Here is a 27,924-nt window from a genome sequence, read left to right on the forward strand (position 1 = left end):
CAGGGGAGCCCTTATTGGAGTTCATGTCACCAAGCGTATGCATTGACCTTACAATCAGAAAATAAGCCCCATTCCCCACCCACCAAAAAAGATGATCTCTGAAATACCTTGAAATGAGCCCAAAGTCTAGACTTCATCTTTGTGTATTTCCCAGCAGTGCAAAAGTGGGACTGGCCCAGGCTTCATGACGATAATCCCTTTTCTAGACAGGATGGATTTTTCAGATTCTGATGGGTTGATTGACAAACCAAGTTGAAATCTTATCTCTCCATCTAGCTACAGTTGGTCAGGCTGCAAGTCTTATGCTCCCTTCATGCAAGACCTTCATGTGCACTTTGAAATGCATATTGTAGGGAGATAGTTAATTTCTTTCCATGGCTAGGATTTGCCTCTTCGTGCTTGTTAACTACACCCTTACAATTCTTGCAGGACGGAGGAAGTGGTGGAAATTACAGGCGGAATGACCATGATAAACCCCATCAGCAGTCGGATAAAAAAGGAAAAGTTATCTGCAAATACTTTGTGGAAGGCAGGTGTACCTGGGTAAGGAGATAATTAATTGTGGCCTTGACTTTACTGTTAAGCATTTCAGTAGTACCTAAAATGCATCCAGGTCTATACAAGATATAGACTGAGACATACATGGTCCTTGCCCTAAAGAACATAGAGTCTAGAACACATGTTGAAAGTGATAACGTGCTGAGTGCTAGGAGAGTTACACCGAGTGTAAGGAAAATCAAGTGTGCAAACACCAATCTGAGACAAACATTTGTTTTACTTTCTACTTCCTGATTCTCCGATTTTAAAAACACAGGATAATTGTGAGACACAGAGCCCAGTTTTCAAGGATTTCAGGGCCAGAACCCCGGCAGAGAATTAGTTCCATAACAAGTGCCTTATTGGTGTTTGCTTCCCCCTGTTATTGTGTATGCTTTATTGTTTCATTAACAGTGGGGGTGTTGTATTTTTTCTACACAGGGGGAGCATTGCAATTTCAGCCATGACATCGAACTACCAAAGAAACGGGAACTGTGCAAGTTTTACATCACTGGTTACTGTGCAAGGGCAGAGAATTGCCCTTACATGCATGATATCCTTTCCTCTTGTTCACTGTGTTCCCAGTCACCACGGAGATCAGTGGCTTTAAGTCAGTCGTGTGCAGCCCTGTGCAACAGGGAAAAATGGGCCAGAAGAGTAGGTCCCTGCACCAAGTGGCTTACGATCTACTGGCAAGTGCCTATATGATATTGGTCCCAGAATGTGGGGTGCACTGGCTTGTGGGAGGGGGCCATGAGGGGCTAGCTGAAGGTATAGACAGACCTCTCATTTGTTCTTCAGTCTCAGCTTTCGTTTTAAAAAAAGTCAGTCTCTAGCTGTTAGAATTGCAGACAAATCCTTCACATTGTGTTCTGAGTTAACTGATGCAGAGAAGTCTACCTAAGTTTGCAGAGAGCCTGAAACAATAACCTGGGGAGGAACTAGGGGAGAGACTACCCTGAGTGTAACTTATGCCTGCCTGAGTCGGCAGAGAGCCTGAACACTGAGGTGTGAACAGCCCCATTCATTTCAGTGGGTGCTGATTCAGAGGCCAGTGATGGCATGTTCATTATTTCACTGCTCACCAGAGCGTGTCAGAAAGGAAGGGAAGGGTCTCATGATGAAGATCTGCACTAATGTCCCTCCAGGGGGAGGGAAGCTAGGAGTAGCCATGGGAGTTTGGAAGACGTATATCTTAAGATGTGTAGGCTTTTAACAGTGTATGACAGCTGCAGGGACACGAATGGCTTCATGTTGGTGAAGGTGGGCTCAGCTTGCGAACAATACAGTATGGAGTAAGCACAAGGGAATGGGGTCTTCAGGCCGCAGAGCTGCACAGAGCAGGTGGGTTTGCAGGCGTTTTAGAAAAGGAAAATGGGGGCGTGGGGCAGTTGTGTTTTACTTTCAGTGTCAGGACTGCAGAGATTTCACATGCTTAGAAAGAATGTACCACACCAGAACCATTGGGGCAGCACTGTTAAAAATAACCTGTCTGCCCATTGACAGACTTTTTATTAAGTACTCAGAGTTTTATTTTCCTTAACACTTTGTACGAGACTTTCCTTGTAAACTGTTCCACACCACTGGGAATTGTATCAATGGGGACGACTGCATGTTTTCCCATGAGCCGCTCACAGACGAAACGCGGGAGCTGCTGGACAAGGTAAAAGGGAATGGTAATGTGGGTTCCTTTCGGAGCGGCTTTCCTTGGCTGATTTTGCTGCCCATGCGAGACTTTCACAGCAAGGACAGAGAAGTTTATAAGAAGGGGTAACAAGGGTGTCATTTGGAGTCCTGAGATTGAATTCTGAAAAGGGAAGTGCAGGGACCTGGTCTGACTCTGCAGAGCAGAAGCCCCATCCTTTGGGACACTTTCAGCTTGCTAGAACACTGTTTAATGTACTGTAGGAGACAAGCCCATGCTGGCGGACTCTCATATGCAACCTCAGCGCTGGAGAAACACGGGCCCAGGCCATGGTCTGAGCAGCCGCGCTGAGACCTGGCAAACTCATACCAACATGGGCTGTTCAGGGCATTGCTTTTAACTGCCTCTCATTTCTCTCTCTCCCTCAGATGCTGGCTGATGATGCAGAAGCAGGTGCAGAAGATGAGAAGGAAGTTGAAGAACTAAAGAAACAGGGCATCAATCCATTACCGAAACCTCCACCCGGAGTGGGCCTGCTGCCCACACCCCCTCGTCCTCCTGGACCGCCAGCTCCAACTTCTCCCAATGGCAGGCCAATTCCTGGTGGACCGCCACCTCCTCCTCCGCCCCCCCTTCCACCGCCAGGGCCACCACAGCTGCCACCCCCGCCACATGAGCCTCTCTCGCCACAGCAGCTTCAGCAGCAACAGGACATGTATAAGAAGATCCCGTCTCTGTTTGAGATTGTGGTGCGGCCCACTGGGCAGCTGGCAGAGAAACTAGGCGTGCGGTAAGCATGATCCTCCCTTCCAACTACTTATGGATGCATTAAGAGGAATAACGCTCAGTAGGAGAGTCAGGAATAGGAAGGGGGGGTTATGTATGCCATTGATAGGTCATTATTTGTACTCTTCTGTCTGAGGGTCTTAAAGTAATTTTACAAGATGCAATTCATCCACAGCCTCTCTCAGTCACAAGCAAAATGTTCCCACTGGTAGCCTAGTTGTTATTTAATGTAGTTAATATATGGAATTTCTTTGTGTTATTGGCATAGTAGTAAAATTCTCCCTATATGCATCTCGGAATTTCTGTGGATCCTTTAGACACAGTACAGGGTGAATAGGAACCTGTGTGTTGTTTCACTGCACACAGAGTGCTGCTGACCCTGTACTGCAGTCACGGAGACAGTGGAATCAGAACATTATGTATTTCCTGTTCTCTCTCTATGGAGTAGGCTCGGAAATAGGCCAGCCAAGGTTCTGCTTCTGACATCAGGTTTGCTACAAGGTTAGCCTGTCTTCCTTGCCCAGAGAGACCTCTGTGCCATGGCATGGTGGTCTAGGCAGGAGGGGGGTGTACTGTGTGAATTCAACATCCTGCTGCCATTTCATAGCAGTGTACAGAAGGGCTGAGGACGCAGTTCTGCTGTTACTGAAACTGACAGTAAAGAGCTGGCTGCTGAAGTGGAGAGATGTGGAATAGGCACCTTTTGTGTGGAAATGAGGCTTTTCTGGCAGCTCTTGTGGTGGGTGCGTTAAAACAACATGGTCCGTTCCTGCAGGAAGCAGCAACAGGCATTCCCTGCAGCGCTGTGCCTGTCCTTCCAGTTCTGATGGGGACACTGCTGCAAGCCCTGCTCTTTGTAGGGAAGTGTGACTGATCTCAAGTTTGCATTTTAAAAGTTAAATTTTCCTCTGTTCTCTTCCAGGCACCCAGTTCCACCACCTCCCCGTTTCCCTGGGCCTGGTGGACCACCTGGGCCTATGCCAGGACCCATGCACCCTGACATGCATCCCGACATGCACCCTGACATGCATCCCGACATGCACCCTGACATGCATCCCGACATGCACCCTGACATGCATCCAGATATGCATCCGGACATGCATACAGATATGCACCCCGACATGCACCCAGATATGCCTATGGGCCCAGGGATGAATCCTGGGCCTCCAATGGGTCCCAGGCCCCCAATGATGCCATATGGCCCGGAGGATTCTCCACACTCCGGAATGATGCCCCCTGGCCCATCTGCACAAAGCTTCTATGATAATTTCTACCAACAGCAAGAGGGGGGCCTGGACATGGACCCTGGCTTGATGGGTGACCCAGGTATGTTCCTCTCACTAGCTGTCCTTGGGTTGTCTCTGTTTACCATGACAAGAGTCTGGTCTGGTGCAGGGAGGGCTGGAGATGCCATGTTGACTTGGTCTCTTTTAGCTGCCTGCGAGCACTTAACGTGCTGCTCTGGGTGGCTGGGTAGAACTCGCACCAGCCAAGACTCAAACATTGACTGGTTTCATGGGCATAAATCTCTCTTTACTGCTTTCTTAAGAATCGGCTGCTATATTCAGCTGTATGAGAAATAACTTCAGTGTCCTGTGATTGTAATGTTTGCCTTGTTCCTTCTATGGCAGAGGACTATGGGAATTACGAGGATATGGATGAGCCTCTGGCAGAGCATCTTTTCCCTGACCAGTCCTTGGAACCTGATTCCTTGTGTGAAGGAGGGGCTCCAGGGTTACACAAACCATCAGCCAACATCCCTGACTTCCTGCCATCTGCCCAGAGAGCCCTGTACCTGAGGATCCAGCAGAAGCAGCAGGAAGAGGAGGAGAGGGCTCGAAGACTGGCCGAGTGCAATAAGCAGGAGCGGGAGAATGAGGAAGGCAAGTGGAAGAGCACCAGACTTGTTCAAAGATATGTCTGTGAAGGATGCCCCTGCACCCTACCCACCAGGGATCCCACACCAGACTAACGTGCTGCCCTGGCTTAGGAGGCCTTGGCCTGTTCCTCCCAAAGTCCAGTGGCACCATTTCTGGTTGTCTGGAGTTGGTTGCTGCCTTCCCCCTCCATGTGGGCTGTGAGCACTGGCACATCTGCATTTCCATGCTGTGTTTGCAACATTCCTACGCTTGCAGGTCTCTCAGTGACAGAGATGAGAATGCTATCCCAGATCTGTCTTTGCCCAGCCCCTCCCTATGAGGGCTAAGATGTCTTGGGGGGCAGACATCCTCCCTGTTTTCCAAATTAGCAGCCCTGTGGGAATGTCATTGTGCATCCCAACCCTTCCATCCCTAGCTCAGGCTGGCAGTGGGGTTTGTGCTTTTATTTTACAAATGACAAATCTTAAAACAAAAAGAGGAGCTATAGAGATTGTGATCTCAACAGACAGCGCCTGGTGCCAGCGTGGGCCTCCACGTTGGAGCTGAGGAGATATTCTCTGCAGATGGCCATCTTGGTTTTGTAGTGAAGGGCACTGGAGGTTTCTGAAGAATGTGCACTCGGGTCTTTTGCTAAAAAATCTTCCAAGCACTGATTCAGAAACTCCTTTCATAAGGAGGGTCTGGGGTGAGCACCGAGGATGAAGGTGCTCATGAAGGATGAAATAAGTGAGAGGAAGAATGGCAAAAGTATAATACAGAAATAAGAGCAGCTGGCTGAAAGATCCAGCAAAGCTAATGTAGTTTGGTGAGGTTGGGTGCCTGCTAAATGTTCGTGGATCCCCCTTTCTAGCATTGCAGCATCGTGAGCTGCCAAGGGATTGAGGGAGCTGCTTGTTAGTGTGAGACCAGTTGCTGCAGACCCTAGCAGAGCCAGTTACCCTGTGGTTAGCTGTAGTTGTGCACACTGGTATTTCCTTACTCTCTTCTCCTCGTTCCCAGGTGATCCTGGCAACTGGTATTCCAGCGATGAGGATGACGGTGGAAGTAGCGTCACTTCCATACTGAAAACCCTAAGGCAGCAAAGTTCAAGCAGGCCTCATGCGCAGGCATCCCATGGAGAAATCAGTGGCAGCATTGGCCCATCCTCAGCTGCGAGTGACCCTCGCCTGCAGAAGGCCCAGCCAGCAGGGAGCAGTCGGCCTGCGGATCCACGTGTGCTGCGGGATCCCAGGCTGTCTCGAAATGCCGATACTTGTGGACCATCTAGCACTGGGGACGCAGGGCCCACTGACCCAAGACTAGCAAGACACATTCCCACGCCTGCCCTGAAACCGGATGCTCCTCATTCCAACACTGCTGCCAGTCAGAAGACTGTCTTGGTTCCTGAGGAGGAAGAAGGGGAAAGAGCACTAAGGGACAAACCGGTCAATATCCCCTTAGATGCACTGCCAGCCCACGCTCTGCGAGACCCCAGGTCTCAGCTGCAGCAGTTCAGCCACATAAAGAAAGACGTGATCCTAAACAAGCCAAACTTTGCCCGAATGGTCCTGTGGAGCCCGGAGGATCTGATTCCATTGCCTGTCCCAAAGCAAGAATTTGTTCCTGTCCCAGCTGCTCTCCAGTCATTACCTGCCCTTGACCCACGACTCAACAGGCCCCAAAATACAGGCCTTTCTGACCCCAGACAACGAGGAGCAGTAGCCCAAGCAGAGCCTGCCACCAGTTCTGGCACCAACATCCCTGACTTTGAGCTGTTGTCAAGAATATTAAAGACTGTGAATGCATCTGGCAGTCCAGGGCCCGGGCAGAGCGATAAACCGAGTGACCCTCGGATGCGCAAAGCACCAGCTGATCCCAGGTTACAGAAACCAGCAGAGCCAGCAGCGGCCAGAGCCGCTAAACCTGCAGAGCCAGCTCAGCCAACAGCTGTTACCACGCCCAACAGCGAGACAGCTCCCACCATTGCTCCCTACGACCCCAGGCTGCTGACAGCTGGAGGACTAAGCAAAGGGAGTAGCCAAAGCAGCGTGCTCAGTGGGATTAGCCTGTATGACCCCAGGACTCCAAGTTCAGGTGGCAAAGCCGCGGAGTCTCCCAGCGAAGGAAATGCATCGTTGAAAGGCCCAGAGGCCAGCAAGAGCACTAACAAGGCCAAGGAGCCTCTGTTTGTGCGCAGGTCTGCGCTGGATCAGCCTGAGGCTGAGAAGGCAAGCGCTGAGCTTGCAACAGACAGATACAATAGCTATAATAGGCCGCGTCCCAAGGCCTCCCCCGCCGCCCCCGCCGCCTCCTCCACACCCACCCAGGAGACTGCACCTCAGCCAGGGGTTCATAACCTCCCTGTGCCCTCTGTCTATGGCATGGTGAAGCAGACCACAAAGTCTGGGTCAGGCAGCCCCTTTGCAGGCAACAGTCCTGCCCAGGACAGTGAGCAGCAGGATGCTGGGTCTCTGAAAGATGTTTTTAAGGGCTTTGATCCCACAGCTTCACCATTCTGCCAGTAGTATTAAAGGACTGACCTTGCGTCTATGTATTGAATTGCAGCACACAGTGTTGGTAACTTTTTTTTATTCCATTAGTGCTCACTTTAGCCATATAACATGTATATAAATCGTTTTGGTTCTGGTCAGTGCTGTAACATATAGTCTCAAAGGTGCATTTTAAATTAATAATCAGAGTATCCTTGTGCAGTAGTAACCAGCATTTTCTTTGACTACCCCAATAGTTTGTTTTAGAGCTTTCTTTCAAAATGCAGTTGAAATCATTCTTGGAAAATAATGAATTGTCTGAAATCTCCTTGGGAAGCTGTGGCCGATCTGTCACGCCACCCTTTTGTTCTCTCTCTTTGTAGTAGCTGAGCAACCCCCATATACTACATTCAGGACAAGGGTAGTGACAGACTGGATGGCAGAGAAATGTGGTTCATACGTGTTGCTTAGCAGATTAAAGCTGTGAGCCATGCAGATTAGTAGAATGTGTTCATTTCTGAAATGTAACTAACTAAAATATTTGTATCATAGTCTTTTTTAAAATTCTAGTACAATGAACAGAATTACCATGGAAACATAACCATGTGGGATTATTTTTGTAATTGTGGGGGGTTTGTTTGCTTTTGTTTTAAGTAAATATTTTATGCCATTTTCTGGAGGTGGTTTGATTGTAAGACCCAGCTGGGTTGTAACAGGACTTGCATTCTCGAGACCTTCCATGAATGGCCATGGAATATTTGCATCCCAAAAAGTTGTGCAGTCTACCAAAAAAAGGTTGTATTATTGAAATTAAATTATTAATCTCAATCAGATTTCACTTGTATGTATTTTGTGTATGGAGAGTTTTTCTATAAACACAAATCTGTGTTCTAAGATTTTCAGTAGATGATCCTCACCCCACCAGGGGTAAAACCCATCTCCATCCAGATGGAACGGGTGAACTCTGCATGCCGTGCGTTTCAGGAGGCAGAGTTTTGTCCTATAGTGCCATATTACAAAGAGAGGCTGTTCTTTAGAAAAGATAGCAAAGTGATGTTAGGTGCTGAATATTTTTTCTGATTCATTGCGTGTTTAGAAACAAATGTGTAGATGGAAGTGATGAGTATAATGAACTGTGCTTTCAGTGGGTGCAGGGAAAAGCAGCTACAGGGGAAGGGACATGAGTGGCAGATAATCAAGTTTTTCAAAAGATGAACGGGATACTGTAGAATCTGTGGTTATGAAAATAGTTGTTGAGGGAAGGAAGATCTGGGGTGATTCCTTTCTGTGACTCAGTGTTCTTGCTACAAGCTCTTTCAGTGGGTAAAGGGGGTAACAGGTTTATAAACCTTTCCGACAGACGAGACAAGTCTGTAGCTTACTTTTTCCTGATCATCCCTCAGCCCTGCACTTGTCTTACGTGCTAGATCTTTGTGAGGCTGCCTCTTTGTATAGGTCAAAACTGCTGATCTCACAGGCCCAGATTGTTCTAAATCTAGAATACGCTGCGCACCAGAAGGGCAAAATTCTTTTTGCCTCTGACAATGAAAATGTACTAAACCTTTTTTTTCTCCTTCCCATGTTCCCCTTGGTAGCCTGTGTGGTTACTCAATGTCAAGGTGTGTCCTACCCCCTACTTCTTGTTTTTTTGATAGCGGTATCATTGTGGAGCTAACTGGATTCCACCATTTGTCACGTGAATATTGATAGTACCCCACACTCACAAGTATTTGGCTGGCAAAGCCTGTAGCAAACATGCTCACAAGTATTGAAAGATAAAGACATTTTATGCAAAGTGTCTTTAAAGCATAAACTGCAGCAAGGAAAAGCTAAAATGCTTGCACCTTTTTAGCCATATGTTAAGACATGGATCTGTACAATGTACATGACCAACATGCGGTATCAATTCCTGTGAAATAATGGAAACTAAGTTAAATATTTTAAACACAATTTTATGAACATGGCTGAGCCAGGTGTATTCTTCTTTACGCTTCCAGCTAGCTCAGTGTCTGTGGTACTATTAGAAAAATGTCTATGGCATGTGAACTGAGTATAGTGCTTTCTTCTGACCGAGGCACAAGCCAGAACTTTTATCAGAGACACCAAATATTTGGTGATGGTGAGTGTTTTAAAGGCACAGTGTGCGTGTTGAAACTCTCCCTTCCCAGAGCCTCGCACAAGGGAGTGCTACACCAACTTAGATGAGGATCTGGTGCCAGGCTATCCCAGCTGACCCACCTTCACCAAGAGAGGTTCCTTTATTATTGCAGAATATTTCCCAAGTGGCTGTACCTGTCTGGTTTGAGAATTCATCCATTGCATCATGTCACAGTGGCTTGTCATCGGGCTGGTGTTTGCATAAGGAGTAGTATGAGAGGAAAAACATTTCTCAGTACGCTGGCTACCATCATTGAATCTGATTTAGGATGAATTGTCCAACAGTAGAACAGCTGCTTAAAAACCCACTCAGTTTTGCTGTAAGCGTATAATTTGTTTTGAAACAGTTCTACAGATAAGGGGTGTTCTTTGGTTTTGGTGCTTGTGAGATTAACATTAATAATGCCAAAATTAACTCTTTTCAATTAACAAAATCTAGTCTGGACTCTGAAGTTTTGTTACATTTGATGTTAATTTACTTGTCTTCTTCCCTTTGGATGCTGTGTGCTTTACTTCTTCTTCCTGCACCCCGCTTTAATTTGAAGCAAAAGGTTATATCAAACTTACTCTAAACAACGTCTCTCAACCCAGCTGTATTCCAGAAAACTCAGATGCCAATGGATTGTGCCCATCTGTTTGATACGTGGATGTCCAATAGAGATCTAATCTTAAAATTTCTGCTTGCATCTCTCCCTGAAATTGTTTACTAGTTTTCAATGAATCAGTGTGGCATCTGTGTGTGTAGTAGTTAACGCACTGTTGAAGTGGTTTACCTCATGCCTTCTCTTGGTATAGCCTCAGCTCTTAACCTGCAGTGAAGTGTGACATGAATAAGGCTTTGGAGTTTGGCTGGTATCACTATAACAAAAAAGAGAAGTGAAATCAATCATTTGTGTCATGTTCCTCCATGTGAGATTGCTTTTAGTGAGAGAGATGTGAATTCAGTGGCGTTTGTACCATAACCCTAAACATTTGTAACATACATAAAAAAAAAAAACCATATTAAACCCTATCCAGAATATGAAAAGTAATGACGTTCTACTTTGGAATATATTCACCATAATGTGAAACATCACCAGTCTTTAATCCATTAATATTTTTCCATCTGCCAGAGCTTTAAGAGAAAAAAAAATAATGCTCTAACTGAGATTGTAATAAACTGTAAATACTATTTCAGAATAGAAATTGTTGATGCAAATATGTATATACTGTATTGGTATTTTTACAATGACTGTTTCGTTGCATGGCTTTGTGTTTTTTTTCCTTTTTTTATTGCACATTTGTCTTCCAAAAATGTCGTCTATATTTCTCCTGTGAGCTCTTTAATCCTCTATAATTGTATTACTGCCATTAAAGGATGCAGTTATTTTAAAGGTTTCTGGTTCATTTGGCTCAAGCGTGGGTTAGCTACATATGTGTTTCCTGATAGCTCTTTACAAATTATAGCAACAAAATAGTTGAAACCCTTCATTTTCATAGGGGAGTTAAAAAATCCCATCTCTTCGCATTGCAGTACTCTTTTGGGCAGGACTGTTCTACAGTCTGAAGAATGGGGGAGAGAGTTTAGACCTGCTCACTGTTTCTGTGTTTAACAGATGGGGTGGGAGGACACGCACTTTGCAGACATGTTTCCAGTCCATTTTTAATCCAATCCTATTCAGGCATGTAACATTGTTTGGAGAACAGCAATAATCCTGGGTGTGAATATCGGAGTGCTGACGGTACAGAAATAACTGCAGGGTTAAAGGGGTTGATTCTGTTCTCAGGAAAGAGTTGCTAAGAGAAGGTGGCTTTGCTGTCTGTCCAAGCACTTGTATATCTCTCTGCCCTGAGCACCTCACAGCCGGGCACTTTATCTTCACACTCTCCCTCTGAGGTATCATCTCCACGTTATCGGGGAATTGCCACACCGGTTGGATTCAGTGACTTGACATCTGTGGGCAGAGTCAGGAATTGAACCCAGGTGTCCTGATCCCCAGTCCAGCACCCTAGCCTGTCCTTCCGCTTCCTTAAGCATGGCTGTCCAGCACCAATAGATGCTGAGACCACATGAGGGTAAGCCTCGGTAGTACTGAAGGGATGGTGGCAGTTGGGAGAAATTTGGGGGTAATCAGGAAGCCTGGATGTGGCCAGGAGGGGATGTGAGAGGCAGGTTGGCACTGCACAGTGGAAGAGTGGGTGAAGATTGAGGGTGCTACAGAGGGGCTATCGCTGTGCGGGATAGGATAAAGACTCCATGGCTAATATCGGGAGCCCACTCCAGACAATGAAGCTGTGGGACGATTTTCTTAGGGACTGCATGGAAACTGCAATGCATGAGACATTTGAGAGAGAACTGGACAAGGGATGGGAAATGGACTGTAGGGAGCGGCCCTTCACTGGCCTCTCCAGCAGGGTTCATTAGCATCTTTGATTACTGCGAAATACTTCATGCAGAGTTGTGGACCTCTCTTCTGTGAGGGTGCCCATGAAAGCTGCCAGTGCCACCAGATTCCTTTCACTTGAAAATCCTGCTCACTATCGATAAGCAGAGAACAGGGTCCAGGAGCCTTGCGCAGGGAATTGGGATTTCTCCTGAGCTGGCAGGCGATCTGATCACTGCCAATGTAGAGTTTGAAACGCCTCTCGGTCCTAGTTAGGACTGGAAACAGCTTACCTAGGAGGAATTTAGCTGTGACACTGAGTACATTTCCCAGATCTGAAGAAGAGCTCGGTGTAAGCCCCAAAGCATGTCTCTCACCATCAGAAGTTGGTCCCATCTTGTCTCAGCTAATAGGAAATCAGACCCCAAAAACTTTTTACAGCCACCTTTTGCTGCGAGGTGTGGGACACCCAGAGTCTTTTGCATGATGGGTTTCTTTGCTGTCTGCATATTGCTTCTAACCCTGACACCCTCTAGGTGGTGCCGTGACATCTCCCTACCACTGGCTGGCGTTTGGGGCTTTAACGTTCCCATAGCCGAGCGGGATCCGACCCACAGCGCTGTGTGCAGGTGGCCACAGCAGCCAGAATGGGGGGCCCGGATTGTGCAGGTAGCAATAGGGCCTGGTGCATGCGAAGGGGCGAGAGAACAGCTCAATGGGAGTGTAGGCAGTGTCACACTGACACAAGACGGGGGCGCTCCAGCGTTTCAAGTGTAGATGTGCCTTAAGTTACTGGCATGGCACGCACACGCCCGGCTAGTAGCACTTGGGGCCTGGGGAGAGGTGGAACTGCACAGGGCTTTGTGACCGTGACTTAGGACTCGTCTACACTTAAAACACCACAGCTGCACTGCTGCAGCACTTCAGTGGAGACGCTGCCTAGGCCACCCTGTGTCAGCATAGCTAATCCACCTCCCCAAGAGGGGTAGCCGGGTCGACAGGAGACTTCTCCCGTCGCCTAGTGCTGTCTGCGCCGGGTAACTGCGTCGCTTAGGGGAGTGGATTGTTCATACCCCAAGTTATGTAGTGAGATCTACCTCTTTCCTAGTTTCAGAGTAGCAGCCGTGTTAGTTTGTATTCGCAAAAAGAAAAGGAGGACTTGTGGCACCATAGAGACTAACAAATTTATTTGAGCATAAGCTTTCGTGAGCTACAGCTCACTTCATCGGATGCATTTGGTGGAAAAAACAGAGGGGAGATTGATATACACACACAGAGAACATGAAACAATGGGTTTATCATACACACTGTAAGGAGAGTGATCACTTAAGATGAGCCATCACCAGCAGCGGGGGGGGGGGGGGGGAGGAGGAAAACCTTTCATGGTAACAAACAAGGTAGGCTATTTCCATCAGTTAACAAGAATATCTGAGGAACAGTGGGGGATGGGGTGGGGGGGAGAAATAACATGGGGAAATAGTTTTACTTTGTGTAATGACTCATCCATTCCCAATCTCTATTCAAGCCTAAATTAATTGTATCCAGGTTTCAGAGTAGCAGCCATGTTAGTCTGTATTCGCAAAAAGAAAAGGAGTACTTGTGGCACCTTAGAGACTAACAAATTTATTAGAGCATAAGCTTTCGTGAGCTACAGCATCCGATGAAGTGAGCTGTAGCTCACGAAAGCTTATGCTCTAATAAATTTGTTAGTCTCTAAGGTGCCACAAGTACTCCTTTTCTTTTTAATTGTATCTAGTTTGCAAATTAATTCCAATTCAGCAGTCTCTCGCTGGAGTCTGGTTTTGAAGTTTTTTGTTGAAGGATAGCCACTCTCAGATCTGTAATCAAGTGACCAGAGAGATTGAAGTGTTCTCCGACTGGTTTTTGAATGTTATAATTCTTGACGTCTGATTTGTGTCCATTCATTCTTTTACGTAGAGACTGTCCAGTTTGGCCAATGTACATGGCAGAGGGGCATTGCTGGCACATGATGGCATATATCACATTGGTAGATGCGCAGGTGAATGAGCCTCTGATAGTGTGGCTGATGTGATTAGGCCCTATGATGGTGTCCCTTGAATAGATATGTGGACAGAGTTGGCAACGGGCTTTGTTGCAAGGATACGTTCCTGGGTTAGTGGTTCTGTTGTGTGGTGTGTGGTTGCTGGTGAGTATTTGCTTCAGATTGGGGGGCACTCTTTCCTAGTGTGGACCTGGCCCAACTCACTTGCCTTCATTTGATGGCATTTGTCTGAGTGCTTCAGAGCTTAATGCAGCCTGAGATGAAGGGGGAGATCAAGCAAAGGGCTGTTTTGCCCGAATCCTGGAAACCGTGCCCCATCAGGCCATGGGTCAGTGCGCCGCTTAGGGTGTATTTGCAGGAATAGGTGCAAAAGGGACCAACTGTGCATTAGGGTTCAGGGCACGGATGGGGTCTGACCCACAGCAAAGGCTCCCCCAAGGTCACAGAGCCCTTTGCTGCATTGATGGTCCTGCCTGCTTACGTTGGTCCAAGGCCACAGTCATTGCTGCAGAGGGACGATTATGTAACAGACCAGCACACGGGGGCCCTGGAGCTCAGAGCATGGGGCTGCCAAGTTCTCTGACTTGCCTTGAATGTCCCAGGTCGTTCAGCCCCAGTGGATCCACAGTCTGCTCTGGAGATGGCTATTGTCTGCCTTCCCACTGCAGCTGCCTCTCCTCCTGGGAGATTAATCTCATTCTGGCCTGGCACCCTGGAAAGCAGTGCCAGGCCAGTGGTGTGCTGGGATCAGGGTCTTTGTGGGTGATCTCATTAGACTAATCGATCCTTGGGGGAGCTAATGCAGCCCCCGCCTGAGGGACCGCTATATATAGATGCTCATCCTCTTATAGGGAAAGTGGGTCAGGGACCTAATGAAGCTCCAAACCTGTGGTGGATTAGTGCCTCGGCAGCTAGCGCTGGGTAATCTCACAGGGCCCCATGGCCATGGGAATAGCAAGTGAGGGGCAGTGTTGAGCGGATGATGCCAGGACGAGCCCAGAACCACCTTTCTAACTGTAGGGGAGGCTGGGAACATGCCACTCTGCAGCCAGGATGTGCAAGCCCCCAGTGGCCAGGGAGCCCTGTGGACCCGGGCTTCTGGGGGACGCAGCCCTGGCCACAGAGCCCCAGTGACCTCTGAACCGCCCCAGCACACAGCTGAGTCCCTGTCTGCTCAGCCGTCCTGCTAGGGCAGCAGAGACCGCGCCCAGGCCAGCATGACCCAGAACTCCAGGGCAGATTGGGGTTGGAGCAGCGCTTGGGGCAGGTGTGCATGGGGGGGCACCCTGGCTCAGGCTGGGGGAGCCTGATGCTTCCTTCCCCAGAGCAGCAGGTTAAGCCCTGGGCTGGGGAGGGGACCAGCGAGGATGCTGGATGCAGAGGGTGTCTGTCACTTCTGCGGGTGTTGCTCTGGGAATAGAAGAGCTGCAGGCCACCCCCCGCCCCTCCAGGCCGCCCCCCATGCCCCACACTCTCCCCTGACTGAGCTCTAGTAGCTGCTCCCTGCACGGTGCTGCCTACTCTCACCATCTCTTGTGTTTTGTGAAAGCCCCAGCTCCTGGAGTCCTGGGATGAGGCAAGAATCTCGGCTTTAACTGGACAGGGCTCGTTTCCATTCCTGCTGGCTGGGGAGAGAAGCTGGGAACGGGGATGCCCAATGGTCACCAGGAGGCAAAGAGGCAGGTGCCAGGGCTGGCTATGATTCAAGCCAGTCCTGTGATTTCAGGGACCTGGATCATGCTGTTTGGCATGGGGGGTTGGACTCAAAGGCACAGACCTGGCTGGGGGAAGCGGCTTGAGCCAGTGATCTGAGCCAATGGCATCGCTCCATTGTGAGTGGGGCCGCTGTGTGCTGTGGGGAGACATCCACCCCCGCCCAGCATCAAGCACCATGCAGGGTGGCTGTGACACCCCATGTTGCATAGACCCCCATGACTCTACAGGGCTCATTGGCGGGGGGAGTGAGAGATGCTGGGAATCATAAAAGCTCTTTGCAGCCAGCTGAGATTGGAACAAGTGCCACTTGCAAAGATAGAAATCACAGCTATGGGGGGGGCAGGGCTGGGCTAGCAGAGGCTGAGGGTCGGAAGTGAGGGGCACCAGCAGGCCTGGGGGGGGTGCAGGACTGGGCTAGCAGGGGCTGCGGGTTGGGAGTGAGGGGCACCGGCAGAGCTGGGGGGGCAGGACTGGGCTAGCAGGGGCTGCGGGTCAGGAGTGAGGGGCACCGGCAGAGCTGGGGGGGCAGGGCTGGCATTGCAGAGGTGTGGGTCAGGACTGAGGGGCACTGGCAAACCTATGGGGTTGGGTTTGAATGGAACAGGGGGGATGGGTCTGGCCAGTGCTGGGCGCTGGGATCAGGTGTTTTGTTTAGTAGCAATTTAATTTCCTGTGAGATTTCCTGTTTTATTTTGTCAGGAAACTGCCCCCTCCTTCTCCTCCCCCTCCCGTCCCTATGGGCTGATTGTGTGTGGGGGGATGGACGGATGGACAGACAACGACTTCCGGTTCCTGGGATTCCTCAGAGGAGGCAAAGAAGGGAAATTCCTGTAGTTCCCAGAACAATCTCTTCCCGTCCCACACAGAATAACCACCCTCACCCCTTAGCTACACACAACATCAAATTCTTCCCATAGGACACCCCACGCACACCTTCCCACTCAGCATCCCCCAGGGGATTGCCAGGTAGAACACACTGGGCCCAGGGTCACCCAGGGCCTGTTCTGCCCTGAGGGGTCCAAATCCTGCCCCCACCCAGTATCAGGGCCTCACACTCTGTCCAAACTCTGCTGAAGCCAGGGGGCTTAGTGCCTCTTCCACTGGATTTGAAGGTGCCACAGGGGCTGTGAGGCCAAGAGCTGCATTCGACTCCATGCCCTGCCCTGACCCAGCAGCACGTCCCACGCATCCCAACCCCAACCCATGTGGGGTGGGTGTGGCGCTCCATTTGAGAGACGGGGAAACTGAGGTGCAGAGGGATGATTCATCATTGCCCACCGAAGTGAGTGACAGTGGGGGAGAGAACCCAGGAGTCCTGGCTCCCAGTCCCCCTGCTCTAACCACCAGACCCTTCTTCCCTCCCAGAGCCAGGGATAGAACCCAGGAGTCCTGGCTCACAGCCCCCCCCCCCGCCCCCGCCGCTCTAACCACCAGATCCCACTTCCCTCCCAGAGCCAGGAAGAGAACCCAGGAGTCCTGGCTTCCCCCACCATGCGCCCTGCCTCATTTGCCCATTATTAGCTGAGTGCTAACAGGGTGTGTCTATCTGTGTGTCGGGGCGGGGGGGGGAATCCGTGTGTCACACAGGCCCAGTCCCTAACTCACCCTAGCTCTGTCGCCCCCCACTCCCATGGGGGTCAAAGACTCAAGAGGGAGCCATTTCCCTGTAAAGGGGAAGAGGAAGCCCTGACTCACCGAACAGTTCTGCAGATAAATGGGTCTGTGTGACCCCCCCATAAACACAGCCCCCCACTCTGTCTGTGCCCCCCAGATCTCCCCCAAACCTGCCTGTGCCCCTCACTGCCCCCCCACCTGCAGCCTGTCCCTCCCAAACCCTGTCTAAACATGCCCCACCAGCTAATCCTGCACATTCACACGTCTGCACACTCACAAGTTTGCACACATTGCACACTCATTGATTTGCACACCCACTGCACATTCACGTGGGCACACTCTCTCATCTGCATACATGTGCACAAACGTTTGCACACACATGTTTGACCGCACGGACGTTTGCACACGCTTACATGCACACGTGCTTACCCTGCCGGTTTTTGCACAGTCATGTGTTTGTACGCATGCTTGCACGCACACGTTTCCACTGACATCGTGCACTCACGGTTGCACACAGATCTGCACGCGCACATCCAGGTTGTGTCACTCTCGGGGATTGAGCTCCAGGCGGCACCTCCCCGCCCGAGCCCCCAGCCCAGGGCCCGGGATTTGAGGGGGCAGCTGGGCCGGATTTAAGCCGGGCTTGGGGCTTTACGTCAGTGGCGTGGCGATCCCGGGCGGGGGCTGATCCCCTCCCCGCTCCCGAGTCCGGCCCGGCTCCAGGCTGCGGAGCCAGCAACGCGCAGGACGCGCCAGCAGCCGGGACCCGAGCGGGGGCAGCTCCCGGCGGCACCAGGCAAGTGCGGCTCCAGCCCCGACCCCGCCAGCGACCGGGCGCCCATGGGTGCCGCGGGTCCCGGGGGCTGCGGGGCCTCTGCCGGCGGGGACCCGGCGCGGTTCCGGAGCCCGGGGGGCGGCGCTGCCGGGGGGCAGAACGGGGCAGCCTGGATCTGCGACGGGCCCCGGGACCCCCGTGCGGGAGCGATCCGGGGCTGGGGGGAGCTTGAGTCCGGCCACCGCGTTTGCATTGGGCAGGGTGCGTGTGTCAGTGTGTGCACGTGTGTGTGTCTGTATGTGTCAGTGTGTGCACGTGGTGTGTCAGTGTGTGTGTGTGTGCATGTCAGTGGGTGTGCATGTGTGTGCTCTGCATGCACATTAGTGCATCTTTGTGCTTGTGTGTTAACATGGGGGGCTTAGTTTGTGGATATATAGTAGTACATGTGTGTGTTAGAGTTTGTGGCCGTGTGATGTATTAGTGTGTTGCATTGTGTGTGTGTGAGAGTCGGGTTTGTGGATGTGTATTTGTGTGTTGGTGTGGGTGTGTTAGAGTTTGTGGGCATGTGGTGTATTAGTGTGGTGTGTTGTGGGTGTGAGCCAGATTTGGTTGTGGATATGTGTGTTTGTGTGTTGGTGTGTGGCGATGTTTTTTTTGGGGGGTGAGCCGGGGTTGTCAGCCTGTGTGTCCCCCCCACAGTGTTTGCAGCCATGAACCCCTTTCCCTCCCCGTGGCACAGGGCAGGGGGGCTGGCCTGGGCCAGGGGCTGTGGCCGGCGCGGGGACAGGTCTGTAGCTCCGGGCACTGCCAGGGGCAGATTTCCAGACCCACGTCTCTGTTTGTTCCCTTCACACCCCAGAGCTCAGAACGGGGGGCTTGCCCTAGGGGCAGGATTAGTCCCTAATCCGGACGCCCCCCCCCCCGCCCTGGCGTTAAAGTGGCTCCGCTTCCGGGCGTGCAGATTATTTATAACCCAGTGTGTCACATCCTCCCCGGGGGCATTCGCGATGTCACACAACGCCGGTGTGTGTGTGTGGAGGGGGGAGCGCCAAGCGCTGGCTCTTCTCGGCCAGAAGGGTGAACAGGCGCAGAGACACCACCCGGGGGCATCCTGGGGCTTGGCTGCCCTGTGGCGTGACCCAGGGCTTGGCGGGGTCCCTGCAGCCTGGCCAGGGGGTAGGTTTCGTCCAGAGGCTCGTGGGAGGCGCTGGGCCTGGCTCGGTGCACCGCGAGTGGAGAACGGTGCCAGGATGGCCCTGGGCGCATGGGGACCGACACGACTGGGGAACGGGCCCGGGGCAAGGAGAGCTCAGCGGGGCGAGGCAAACGCCGCGTCGGACAGCGGGTGCCAGCTCGAGATGCAGCAGGGCCTGGCTGCCAGGCAGCGTCCCCCTCTGGTGCCGCCGGGAAAGGCAGGGCTGCGCTTCCTTGCTCTGCTTGGCTGGTTCAGCGCCCCCCTGCCATTCCTGGCTTCGTGTCCGACGGCCAGGCCCCGCTGGGCTGGGCACGGCATGCACCCCTCCCCACTCCCGTACTGGTCCTGAGCCGGGGTCAAGCCCCCCACCCTGTATCCCCACCCCACTCAGCCAGGAACATGTGCCCCTGAGGAGGCAGGACCAAGGGGGGAGCCAGGTGGGTCTCGGCAGGCAGGGGCCCTCCCCATACATTGGTTAGGAGTGAAACTGGGCTGGGAGTTTCCAGCCAGTCCCTGGTCCCCGGTCCCTGGACCTCAGGGCCGGGGGTCCTAAGCTCCAGGGCTTGTCATGGCAGCTGCAGGCTGGGCCAGGCAGGGAGGAGCGGGCCAATGATGCGTGAGCCCTCGCACAGGGTGGCTATGTGGTGAAGGGGTTGGTCAGGGATGCAGGTGACTTGGTTTCTGTCCCAGCTCTGCTGCAGATCCTTCCCAGGCAAGTTGCTGCCGATGGCACACTTGCCACTTGTCACTGAGCTGAGAGCGATGCGGATCTCTTGGCAAGCTTGGCACAGGTGAACACTGTGTGTTTTAATGCGGCTGAACGCAAACATAGATGGCTAGGAACAGAGAACGGCAGCCGTATGCCCATGCTGACATGGGAGGGGATGATGCCGGGGGAGCAGGGACCCTGACAAAGGTTTGGGGATTGTGGTGAGTACTCAACTGGACACGAGTTCCCGGCACGCCACTGGAGCCAAAGAGCTAATGCGACCCTGGGCCCCGGAACAGGGGAATCTCCAGCAGGAGCAGAGAGGTGGTTTCCCCTGTGTTTGGCCCTGGTGGGACGCTGCTGGGAGCCTGGGGCCGGTTCTGGGGCCCGCTGGTCAATCGGCGGGTCAGAGAAGAGCCAGGAGAACGACCGACAGGTTCGGAAGCTCCTGGGGGTGACAGACGGCAGGAGCTCCGGCTGCTTAGCTGAGCACAGAGATGGTTCAGGGGTGACTTGATCCCAGTCTGTAGCTGCCTGGGGGGAACAAACATTTCCTGGCTGGCTCGCCAGGCTCGCCGGCTGGGATTTGAAGTTAGATAAATTCAGCCAGGAAACAAGGTGCAAGTTTTGCTAGTGAGAGTAATTAACCACTGGAGCAACTTCCCAGGGACGTGAGGGATTCTCCAGCACTGGCCATTTGTAAACCAAGGTAGGAGGTTTTCGTAAGAGCTCTGCTCTAGAGTTTCCCCTGGGGCAGTTCTCTGTGTTATTTCTGGGTCAAGGGGTATCAGACCAGCTGGTCACCATGCTACCTTCTGGCCTTGGAATCTGGGAATCTCTCTGGGCCTTTGTTCCCCATCCATAAAACCGGGATGATGAGTCTGCCTTGTCTGGTAGGGTTGTTGTGAGCTCTTCAGTATGGAGACAGTCTGGGTCTGGGCAGCACCCAGCACGACAGGTCCCCAATCTGGGTGGGGTCTGGGCAGCGCCTGGCACGACGGGGCCCTGGGGCTTTGCTGGGATGATGCGCCAGGTGGCATGGACTGGAGTATAACAGGCCATCACTCGGGGAACATGGCTCTCACCAGGCAGCGCTGTGCTGTCCTATGGCTGCCCGAGGCCGGGTTCCTGGCACTTTCCTGGCCGCAGTTGGAGGCAGGATGCTGCCTGGTTCTTGTGTGCAAGGGGCTGCTCCGGGCCCTTGCTGCAGGCTGACGCTGGGCTGTGCGGACACATCTCCTGCGCTGGGCAGGTTCAGTAGGTCTCAGAGTTGGCGGCTTCAGGGAAGGGCCCCCTGGTGAATCTGGTCCAATCTGCCCACCATCTGCGCCACCCCCAGGGTCGAGGTTCGGCCTCGATTTGACCTGGGTGTGGGACGTGCGAGGCAGCCCTGGGTGGGACGTGGCGCTGAATGAATCAGCTGCTCTGCTGGTGCCTGTCACAGCTGGAGGAGTCAGTGTGCTGTCTGCACTGGGGTTTCTCCTGCCACTCAGTCACCTCCCCTGTTAGATAGCACAGTCAGTGAATCTAACCACTAGCCCTCACTGCCCTCCCAGAGCTGGGGAGAGAACCCAGGAGTCCTGGCTCCCAGCTCCCTCTGCTCTAACCACTAGCCCCCACTCCCCTCCCAGAGCCAAGGATAGAACCCAGGAGTCCTGGCTCCCAGCATTAACCACTAGACACCACTGTGCCGTCTCCAGCCCTACAGCACAAAGGCTGGGGGGGGGGGCTGGGCCCTTTTGTCCCGCTACGTCAGTGCAGAGATGGGGGTGGGCGGGGCGTTTCCTCCCCATTACTCTGCCCCGCTGGGTCCATTCCCGGCAGGAAGTGGAGGCAGCGTGGCCATTTATGGTAACAAAACTAGGGACTGGCTCGAGAGCAGGAGCAGGATGGAAGGAGCCGGGCAGCAGGGCGGCCAGGCCCTTGGGGAGATGTATGTGCACACTTGCACATGTGCACACACTCACACATACACACAGAGGCACACGCACATGCATGCACTCACACACAGGTACACACACATGCACACTTGCACACATGCACACATACTTGCACATGCAGTCGTGCACTCACATGCACATACACTTGCACATGCACACATTCACACACACTCACATGTGCACACACATGTGCACTCACATGCATGCATGCACTCAGTCCCCCCCCAGTTGAAGGCTCTTGGAAAGCTGCCTCAGGGAGCCCTGGTGGTCCGGGTTGCAGTAGTGCCCATGGATTGGTCCATGTACCCGTGGGAAGGAGCTCGCTGGTTGCCCAATGCCCCGACATTGGGGTCCCTCAAGTACAGCCCAGCCCAGGGTTCCTGGTCTGCTCCTGGCCCCTTGGTGACTCCAGCCAGAGCCTCGTGCTGCACTCTGGAAGTGGAGCAGGACCTGACCCCCATGGCTAGTGGTGCACGTGCCCCAGGCAGGGCAGGGAGCTGCTGGTGGGATGGGGGTGGGGTCCACATGATGCTGGGAGCTTTGTGTGCATATGCATGTGGCTGTCAAGTGTATGTGGTGCACGTCATTGTGTGTGTGGGGGGGTGTTTGCACACGTGAAGCTGCTGCTAACCATCCCACTGGGGACAGCAGGTTTCTGAGCCCGGAGCGCGTTAGGCCGGCTGGGTGGAAGTGGCCCCAGGAACCAGCCCCCAGGGAGGGGGTGTCATTCTCACTGGGGCTGGGGCTGCACCGTAGCCGTGTCCCTGAGACCCCGCAATGCCAGGTCTTGGCTCTGCAAGCCCCAGCCCCTCCTCCTGCCTTGTTCCGTCCCTGTGGGAACTCAGCCTCAGCCCCGGCCCCACACTCCCTGCCGTGCGGTTCGCAAACACCCCCCAGGCTGGGTGCCCCAGACAGAGCTGTGGCCCCCCGGTAACGCTCCCTGCTCTGGCTGTTGCAGGTGGAGATGCTGCCCCCCGCGGCCAGCTGAAGGGGCGGAGAGCGAGGGCGGTCGCCCTGACGCCGGGATCCTGAGTTGCCGTGCCGACCGGGGGTTCCTGCGAAACCCCAGAGGAAGGGGACGTCCTGGGCCGGTCCTGCTGGCGGCTGAGCTCCCAAGGTACCATCCCAGCCGGGCTCCAGAGAGCACCCGCCAGGCCGGGGAGGGACTGGCCCCCGGGGGCACCTGCCAGGCCTCAGAGCCGCCGGCCGCCCCGCCATGCCCGCCAAGACCCCCATCTACCTGAAGACCTCGACGCCGAAGCGGGGCCGGAAGCTGCGGCTGCGGGACGTCCTGTCGAGCGACATGATCAGCCCGCCGCTGGGGGACTTCCGGCACAGCGCCCACATCGGGCCGGAGGGCGAGGGCGACATGTTCGGGGAACTCTCCTTCCTGCAGGGCAAGTACGACCTGCTGCCCCCCCTGGGCCGCCGCCTGGCCTCGCAGAGCGCCCAGGCCGTGGGCCACGAGCCGGCCCGGGGCCCCGCTGCCAGCGGCTACCGCAGCCTGCTCAAGAGCGCCGTCTCCCTGCCTGTCTTCAGCGGGGCGCCGAGCCCGGAGCAGGCGCCCCCCAAGCCGCCCCGGCTGCACCTGGAGGAGCTGCCCAGCAGCCAGCGCTCCATGTCCGTCAGCTGCGGTGAGGGCTGCTTCCACAGCGGGCAGGGCCTGCCCTTCTCCCTCCCACACTACGACCAGCTGCCCTCCTCCATCTCCTTCTCTGCCGCCTCCTCTGAGGGCTCCTTCCCGGGCCGCTGGGGCCTGGGCTACGGCGCCCGGGCTGGCACGGACACCCAGGAGCCCCCGTGCTCCCCAGGGGCCTCTGTCCCGCGCTCCGAGTCCCTGCTGGGGCTGGACCTGGACCTGGGCCCCTCCATCCTGGACGACGTGCTGCGGATCATGGAGGAGTACAAGCTGCCGGGCGCCAAGGCCCCGTAAATCCGTCCTCCACGCCATGGAGGCTCCTTGGCCTGGCAGCCCCCCCACGCCCACCTGTGGGGGTGCTGCCCTCTCAGAGAACGCCCTGACCTCTGTGCCGCCCACGGCCTGGGCCCAGAAGGGGCACCGTGGCTCGAGCAGCCTGGGGTCTGTGGGGAGCTCCCCAGCCTGCTGGGACTGGCCCCCAGAGGGGACCGAGGGGCACGGCTTAGCCCCTGACCCAGCGCGGCTCAGGAACCGGCCTTGGGGGTCGCCTGGCTGGAGGGGAACCCAGCGCACAGACACTCCCTCCAGCTCCGGCTGTCCAGCAATACCAGCTGGACTTCAGGAAGTTTCAGGCCCTCAGCGCTCCCTGCCCGGCTCTGCCCTGGGGCGGGCTTGGCTCAGGGCCGGCGAGGATATGGGCTGAGCCGTGCGCTGAGCCCCGGGCTCCTCGTTCTGCGGCCCCACCGCTGCGTTTTCCTGCAGCTGGAGACTTGCGGGCCCCGTGAAACGGGCTGCACCAGCGGGGACGCTCCTGGCACTTTGCTGCTGTGCCAGCCCCGATCCAGCCCTGGCTTGGGACCCAGCTCAGGGATGCGGGATCCTGCCCCACTGGGCACAGAGCCCAGATTTAAACGCTAACCCCCCAACCCAGCCTAACCGCAGACCCCTCCCCCCCATGTCCCTGCCTCCTGCCATGGGCCTTCGCTGGCTGCTGACCCCAGTGCGGGGGGCTCCCGAATGTTCTGGTGCCAGGGTAACCCCATGTGACACTCCACAGCAGGAAGGTCTGGGCATGTCCCCCCCCCCAGTCATGCAGCAGCTTCCTTGCATCGGACCCCCCTCCCACAGGGTGGGGCTGCCCCTGTCCAGAGCCCTCCCCCACGTCCCTGCGCACGGAGCCTCGAGGACTGGGGGCCGCCAGGGCGTGAGGTGGGAAAGGACGGGGAGGGTTGGTGGCCGGGAAGGGGAGTGGGGAGAAACACACACACACACACACCCCCCTGCCCCTCCACATACACCCCTACACTCACATCCCATGCTCACACACTCCATACACTCAAACCCACACCCCCATGCTCACACACCCCTACACACACACATAACCCTACACACCCCATTCTCACACACTCCATACATACAAACCACCCCCCACCCTCCCCACACTCCATACACACAAACCCACACACACCCCATGCTCACACACGCCCCCACATCCCACACACACTCCATACACACAAACCCCCACACACACCCCTACACACACTCCATACGCACAACCCCCCCACACTCCTACACACACACCCTTACACACACTCACTCATACTGTTCTTGGGTTGTTTGCTGCCAGCACCCAGCGGCTCCTGCATCTCAGCCAGCGGATGCTGTTGCCCTTCTGCGGGGGCCAGGCTGAGGGATGGAGCAGTCCGGGGGAACACACCTGGGGTTCAGGCACCAAACCTTCCTGCCCCTTTGGGAGGGGGGCCACCACACAGCCACAGCCAGGCCCCCCAGGTTCTGCCCTGGGCCCCTGCAGCATCCTTGGCAAATCCCAGCTGGTGACGCCTGCCCCTCTAACCACAGAGGCTGGCACGTGGCTTCGCGAGGAATCGTCTGGCTGGCGTCTAGTTCTGACCCTTCACCAGCTCCTGCCCCCTGCAGAACAGCTCCTGTCCTCCCCTCGTGAGCCCCCTGCAGCACATCCCCCCTGTGCCCATCACTGTGGCCTCTGAACCCCTTGCTCTCCTGCCACCTGGAGTCGCATGTCAGCAATAAAAGTGTTTCGTCCCCAGCGCCTGCTTCCTGTGATGGTGCCTGGCCCCCACGGGCACCACAGGGTCAGTGAGTGACCCGGGTTCCCAACCGGCTGCACCTGAACAGGTGGGACACAGGGCAACCGCCAGTGTGGGCTCTGCCCCTAGGTGTGCCCCAGCCCCACGGCTCTGCATCCTCAGCAGTGAAACAGGCCAGAACCCCAGGGGTGTCTGGGAACAGAGAGCCCCTCTGCCTGAGCAAGGCTCAAAACAGCCCCCCCTCGCCAGGAGGGTCGGTTTCCCAGGGCTCTGTCCTGTGCTCCAGTTCGTCTCTGGCCCCCATCGCCATAGAGCTGCGGCGTTGCCCTCACTGCGCCAGGTGAGGCAGGGCCACGCAGTTCCCTGGAGCCAGGACTTGGCCCAGGTCTCCCGAGTCCCAGGGCAGAGCCCTAACCACTGGATCACCCTGCCTCTCCACTCTGCTGAGAGCGCCCAGAGGGCTTAGTGCCTTGGTCCCTGTCACAGCGCCTGTGTGGTCACACCGCATAATGACACCGCTGAGCCTGAGGGGCAGGGCTTGGCACCCGGGGAGATGCCAGCACAGGGACCTGGGTGACAGAGAATCAGGCTCCATGAGCCGCATTTGGCACCAAACTCCCAGGTCTGGTCTAGCCCTAAAGTTACACCAGATTCACCGACTCTGATTCTTCTACAGCTGAGAACAGAACCCAGGAGTCCTGAGCCCAGCCTCCCCTGCTCTAGCCACTTGAGCCCACTCCACTCCCAGAGCTGGGGAGAGAACCCAGGAGTCCTGGCTCCTGGCCCCACCCCCGGGAATTTGAATCGCTCCATTCCAGAGAGGGCAGTGAGTGTCACTGTGGGGGCTGTTTCCAATGGATGACCCAGAGCCCTGGCATGCAGCGGGTGTGACAGGCCACGCACCACATCACTAGCCTGGCATTCCTCGCTGCCCAGCGCACAATCTGGCCCTTTCTGTGCCCTTCACTCGCTGGGGGGGCCCACCTCCTTGTGACTGTGTGAATCAGCCTGGTCACCCCAGTGTCCTAGGCTCTGACACACTCAGACATGTCCTGGTGCACGGTGACAGCGTGCGAGCTGTGCGCAAGTCACCACAGCTATGGGCCCTGTGCTGCAGGGCTGAGACATCCCAAATAATCTGGGCTGTTATTGTCGGGTCTCCTGTGAGCCCTCCGAGCTACACACACGGGGCTGTTATTGTCAGGTCTCCTGTGAGCCCCAGGCTGTGACACGGGGCTGTTATTGTCGGGTCTCCCATGAGCCCTCCGAGCTACACACACGGGGCTGTTATTGTCAGGTCTCCTGTGAGCCTCCCGGGCTACACACACGGCGCTGTTATTGTCGGGTCTCCTGTGAGCCCCAGGCTGTGACACTGGGCTGTTATTGTCGGGTCTCCTGTGAGATCCCTGGGCTGCACACATGGGGCTGTTATCGTTGGGTGTCCCGTGAGCCCCCCGGGCTGCACACACGGGGCTGTTATAGTGGGGCTTGTTACAGGCTGGTGACCCTTTGCAAGGAGTGGGGCTCAGCCTGGCCTGTGAGGGGGCAGTTGGCCCCCAGCTGATCCCGGTCTGAGCAGTAATTAGCACTAACAAGCCCAGCTGTGGCAGGTTCATGGGGAAGGGGCTGAGTGAAGGAGCCGCAGGGAGTAGCCAGGCTGCAGGGACAGCCTGTGAGAAGCAGGGAGGCTGTGGGGCTGCCCACTGGCAGGCAGGGCCCCAGGGAGCTGTACCCCGCGGGGGGGGGCGAAGCAGGAGCCCTGCAGCACCCAGGGGTGGGGTGACAAGCAGGGAATGGCCACGTCGCCTGCGGGGGCTGTGCTGGAGCCGTCTGTTGGGCACTTGTTCTCCTGGGGCTGACCCTGACCCGGCTGGGCCGCAGGACATGTGAACAGAGACCAGCTGGTGGTGCAGGGGGTGCTGGAGTGAGGACGCTGGTGTGCCCGGGGTGAGTGGAACAACATATGGTCTCCCATTCATCTGGGCTCTTTCTGTAGGGTCTCCCTGTTTGCTGCAGGCCCAGGGCTGCTTTTCTGAGCCGAGCAATGTGGGGCTGGGGCTTTCCCTCGGGAACCCCAGCCCTCCCCGCCCCGCCCCGGGTGCTTAGACACTGGCGCTGGCTGCTTCCCAACAACTGAGTGGGGAGGGGGCTCTGCGGGGCTCCCCAGGAGGTACACAAACAGCACCAGACTTGCCTTCCTGCCCCTTGCAGAGAGCAACAGCAGCCCTGGCCCTGGCACTAGCTGCACCCCCCCCCCCACCCCAACCCACTAGGCCCAATGCCCCTCCCAGAACTGGGAGAGAACCCAGGAGTCCTGGCCCCCAACCCCTACTCTAACCAGTGGATGCTTTGGGCTGAAGTGGGACTTTCTGGTATATCTCCCTCGTGTTGGCCCTGTGGCTGAGGGG

The 27,924-nt window shown here is 54.9% G+C and overlaps 2 protein-coding genes across 5 annotated transcripts in view; both read left to right on the top strand.

Annotated features, from left to right (window-relative positions):
- ZC3H4 (zinc finger CCCH-type containing 4) overlaps nucleotides 1-10,846 on the top strand; it is a 29,414-nt gene extending 18,568 nt beyond the window's left edge. For all 3 annotated transcript variants that reach the window (XM_038381715.2, XM_043501444.1, XM_043501443.1), the window contains exons 8-14: nucleotides 430-543; nucleotides 979-1,090; nucleotides 2,091-2,200; nucleotides 2,611-2,972; nucleotides 3,891-4,294; nucleotides 4,600-4,851; nucleotides 5,848-10,846. In XM_038381715.2, the coding sequence (XP_038237643.1) occupies nucleotides 430-543; nucleotides 979-1,090; nucleotides 2,091-2,200; nucleotides 2,611-2,972; nucleotides 3,891-4,294; nucleotides 4,600-4,851; nucleotides 5,848-7,352 (2,859 nt within the window). In that variant the 3' untranslated portion in view covers nucleotides 7,353-10,846. The remainder of the gene's footprint in view (nucleotides 1-429; nucleotides 544-978; nucleotides 1,091-2,090; nucleotides 2,201-2,610; nucleotides 2,973-3,890; nucleotides 4,295-4,599; nucleotides 4,852-5,847) is intronic.
- Nucleotides 10,847-19,001: 8,155 nt separating this feature from the next.
- Nucleotides 19,002-24,235, top strand: LOC119847296 (cdc42 effector protein 2-like). Of its 2 annotated transcripts, none has more exons than XM_038381952.2 (2): nucleotides 19,002-19,140; nucleotides 22,767-24,235. In XM_038381952.2, exon 2 carries the CDS (start codon nucleotides 23,025-23,027, stop codon nucleotides 23,739-23,741), a length of 717 nt encoding a protein of 238 aa, XP_038237880.1. In that variant the 5' UTR covers nucleotides 19,002-19,140; nucleotides 22,767-23,024; the 3' UTR covers nucleotides 23,742-24,235. The 2 variants fall into 2 exon arrangements, with proteins under 2 accessions (XP_038237880.1, XP_043357380.1); XM_043501445.1 differs by lacking the exon at nucleotides 19,002-19,140 and adding an exon at nucleotides 19,918-20,089.
- The last annotated feature ends 3,689 nt before the right edge of the window (nucleotides 24,236-27,924 follow it).

The sequence above is a fragment of the Dermochelys coriacea genome, chromosome 23, assembly GCF_009764565.3.
Source record: "Dermochelys coriacea isolate rDerCor1 chromosome 23, rDerCor1.pri.v4, whole genome shotgun sequence".
NCBI classification, from domain to species: Eukaryota; Metazoa; Chordata; order Testudines; family Dermochelyidae; genus Dermochelys; species Dermochelys coriacea.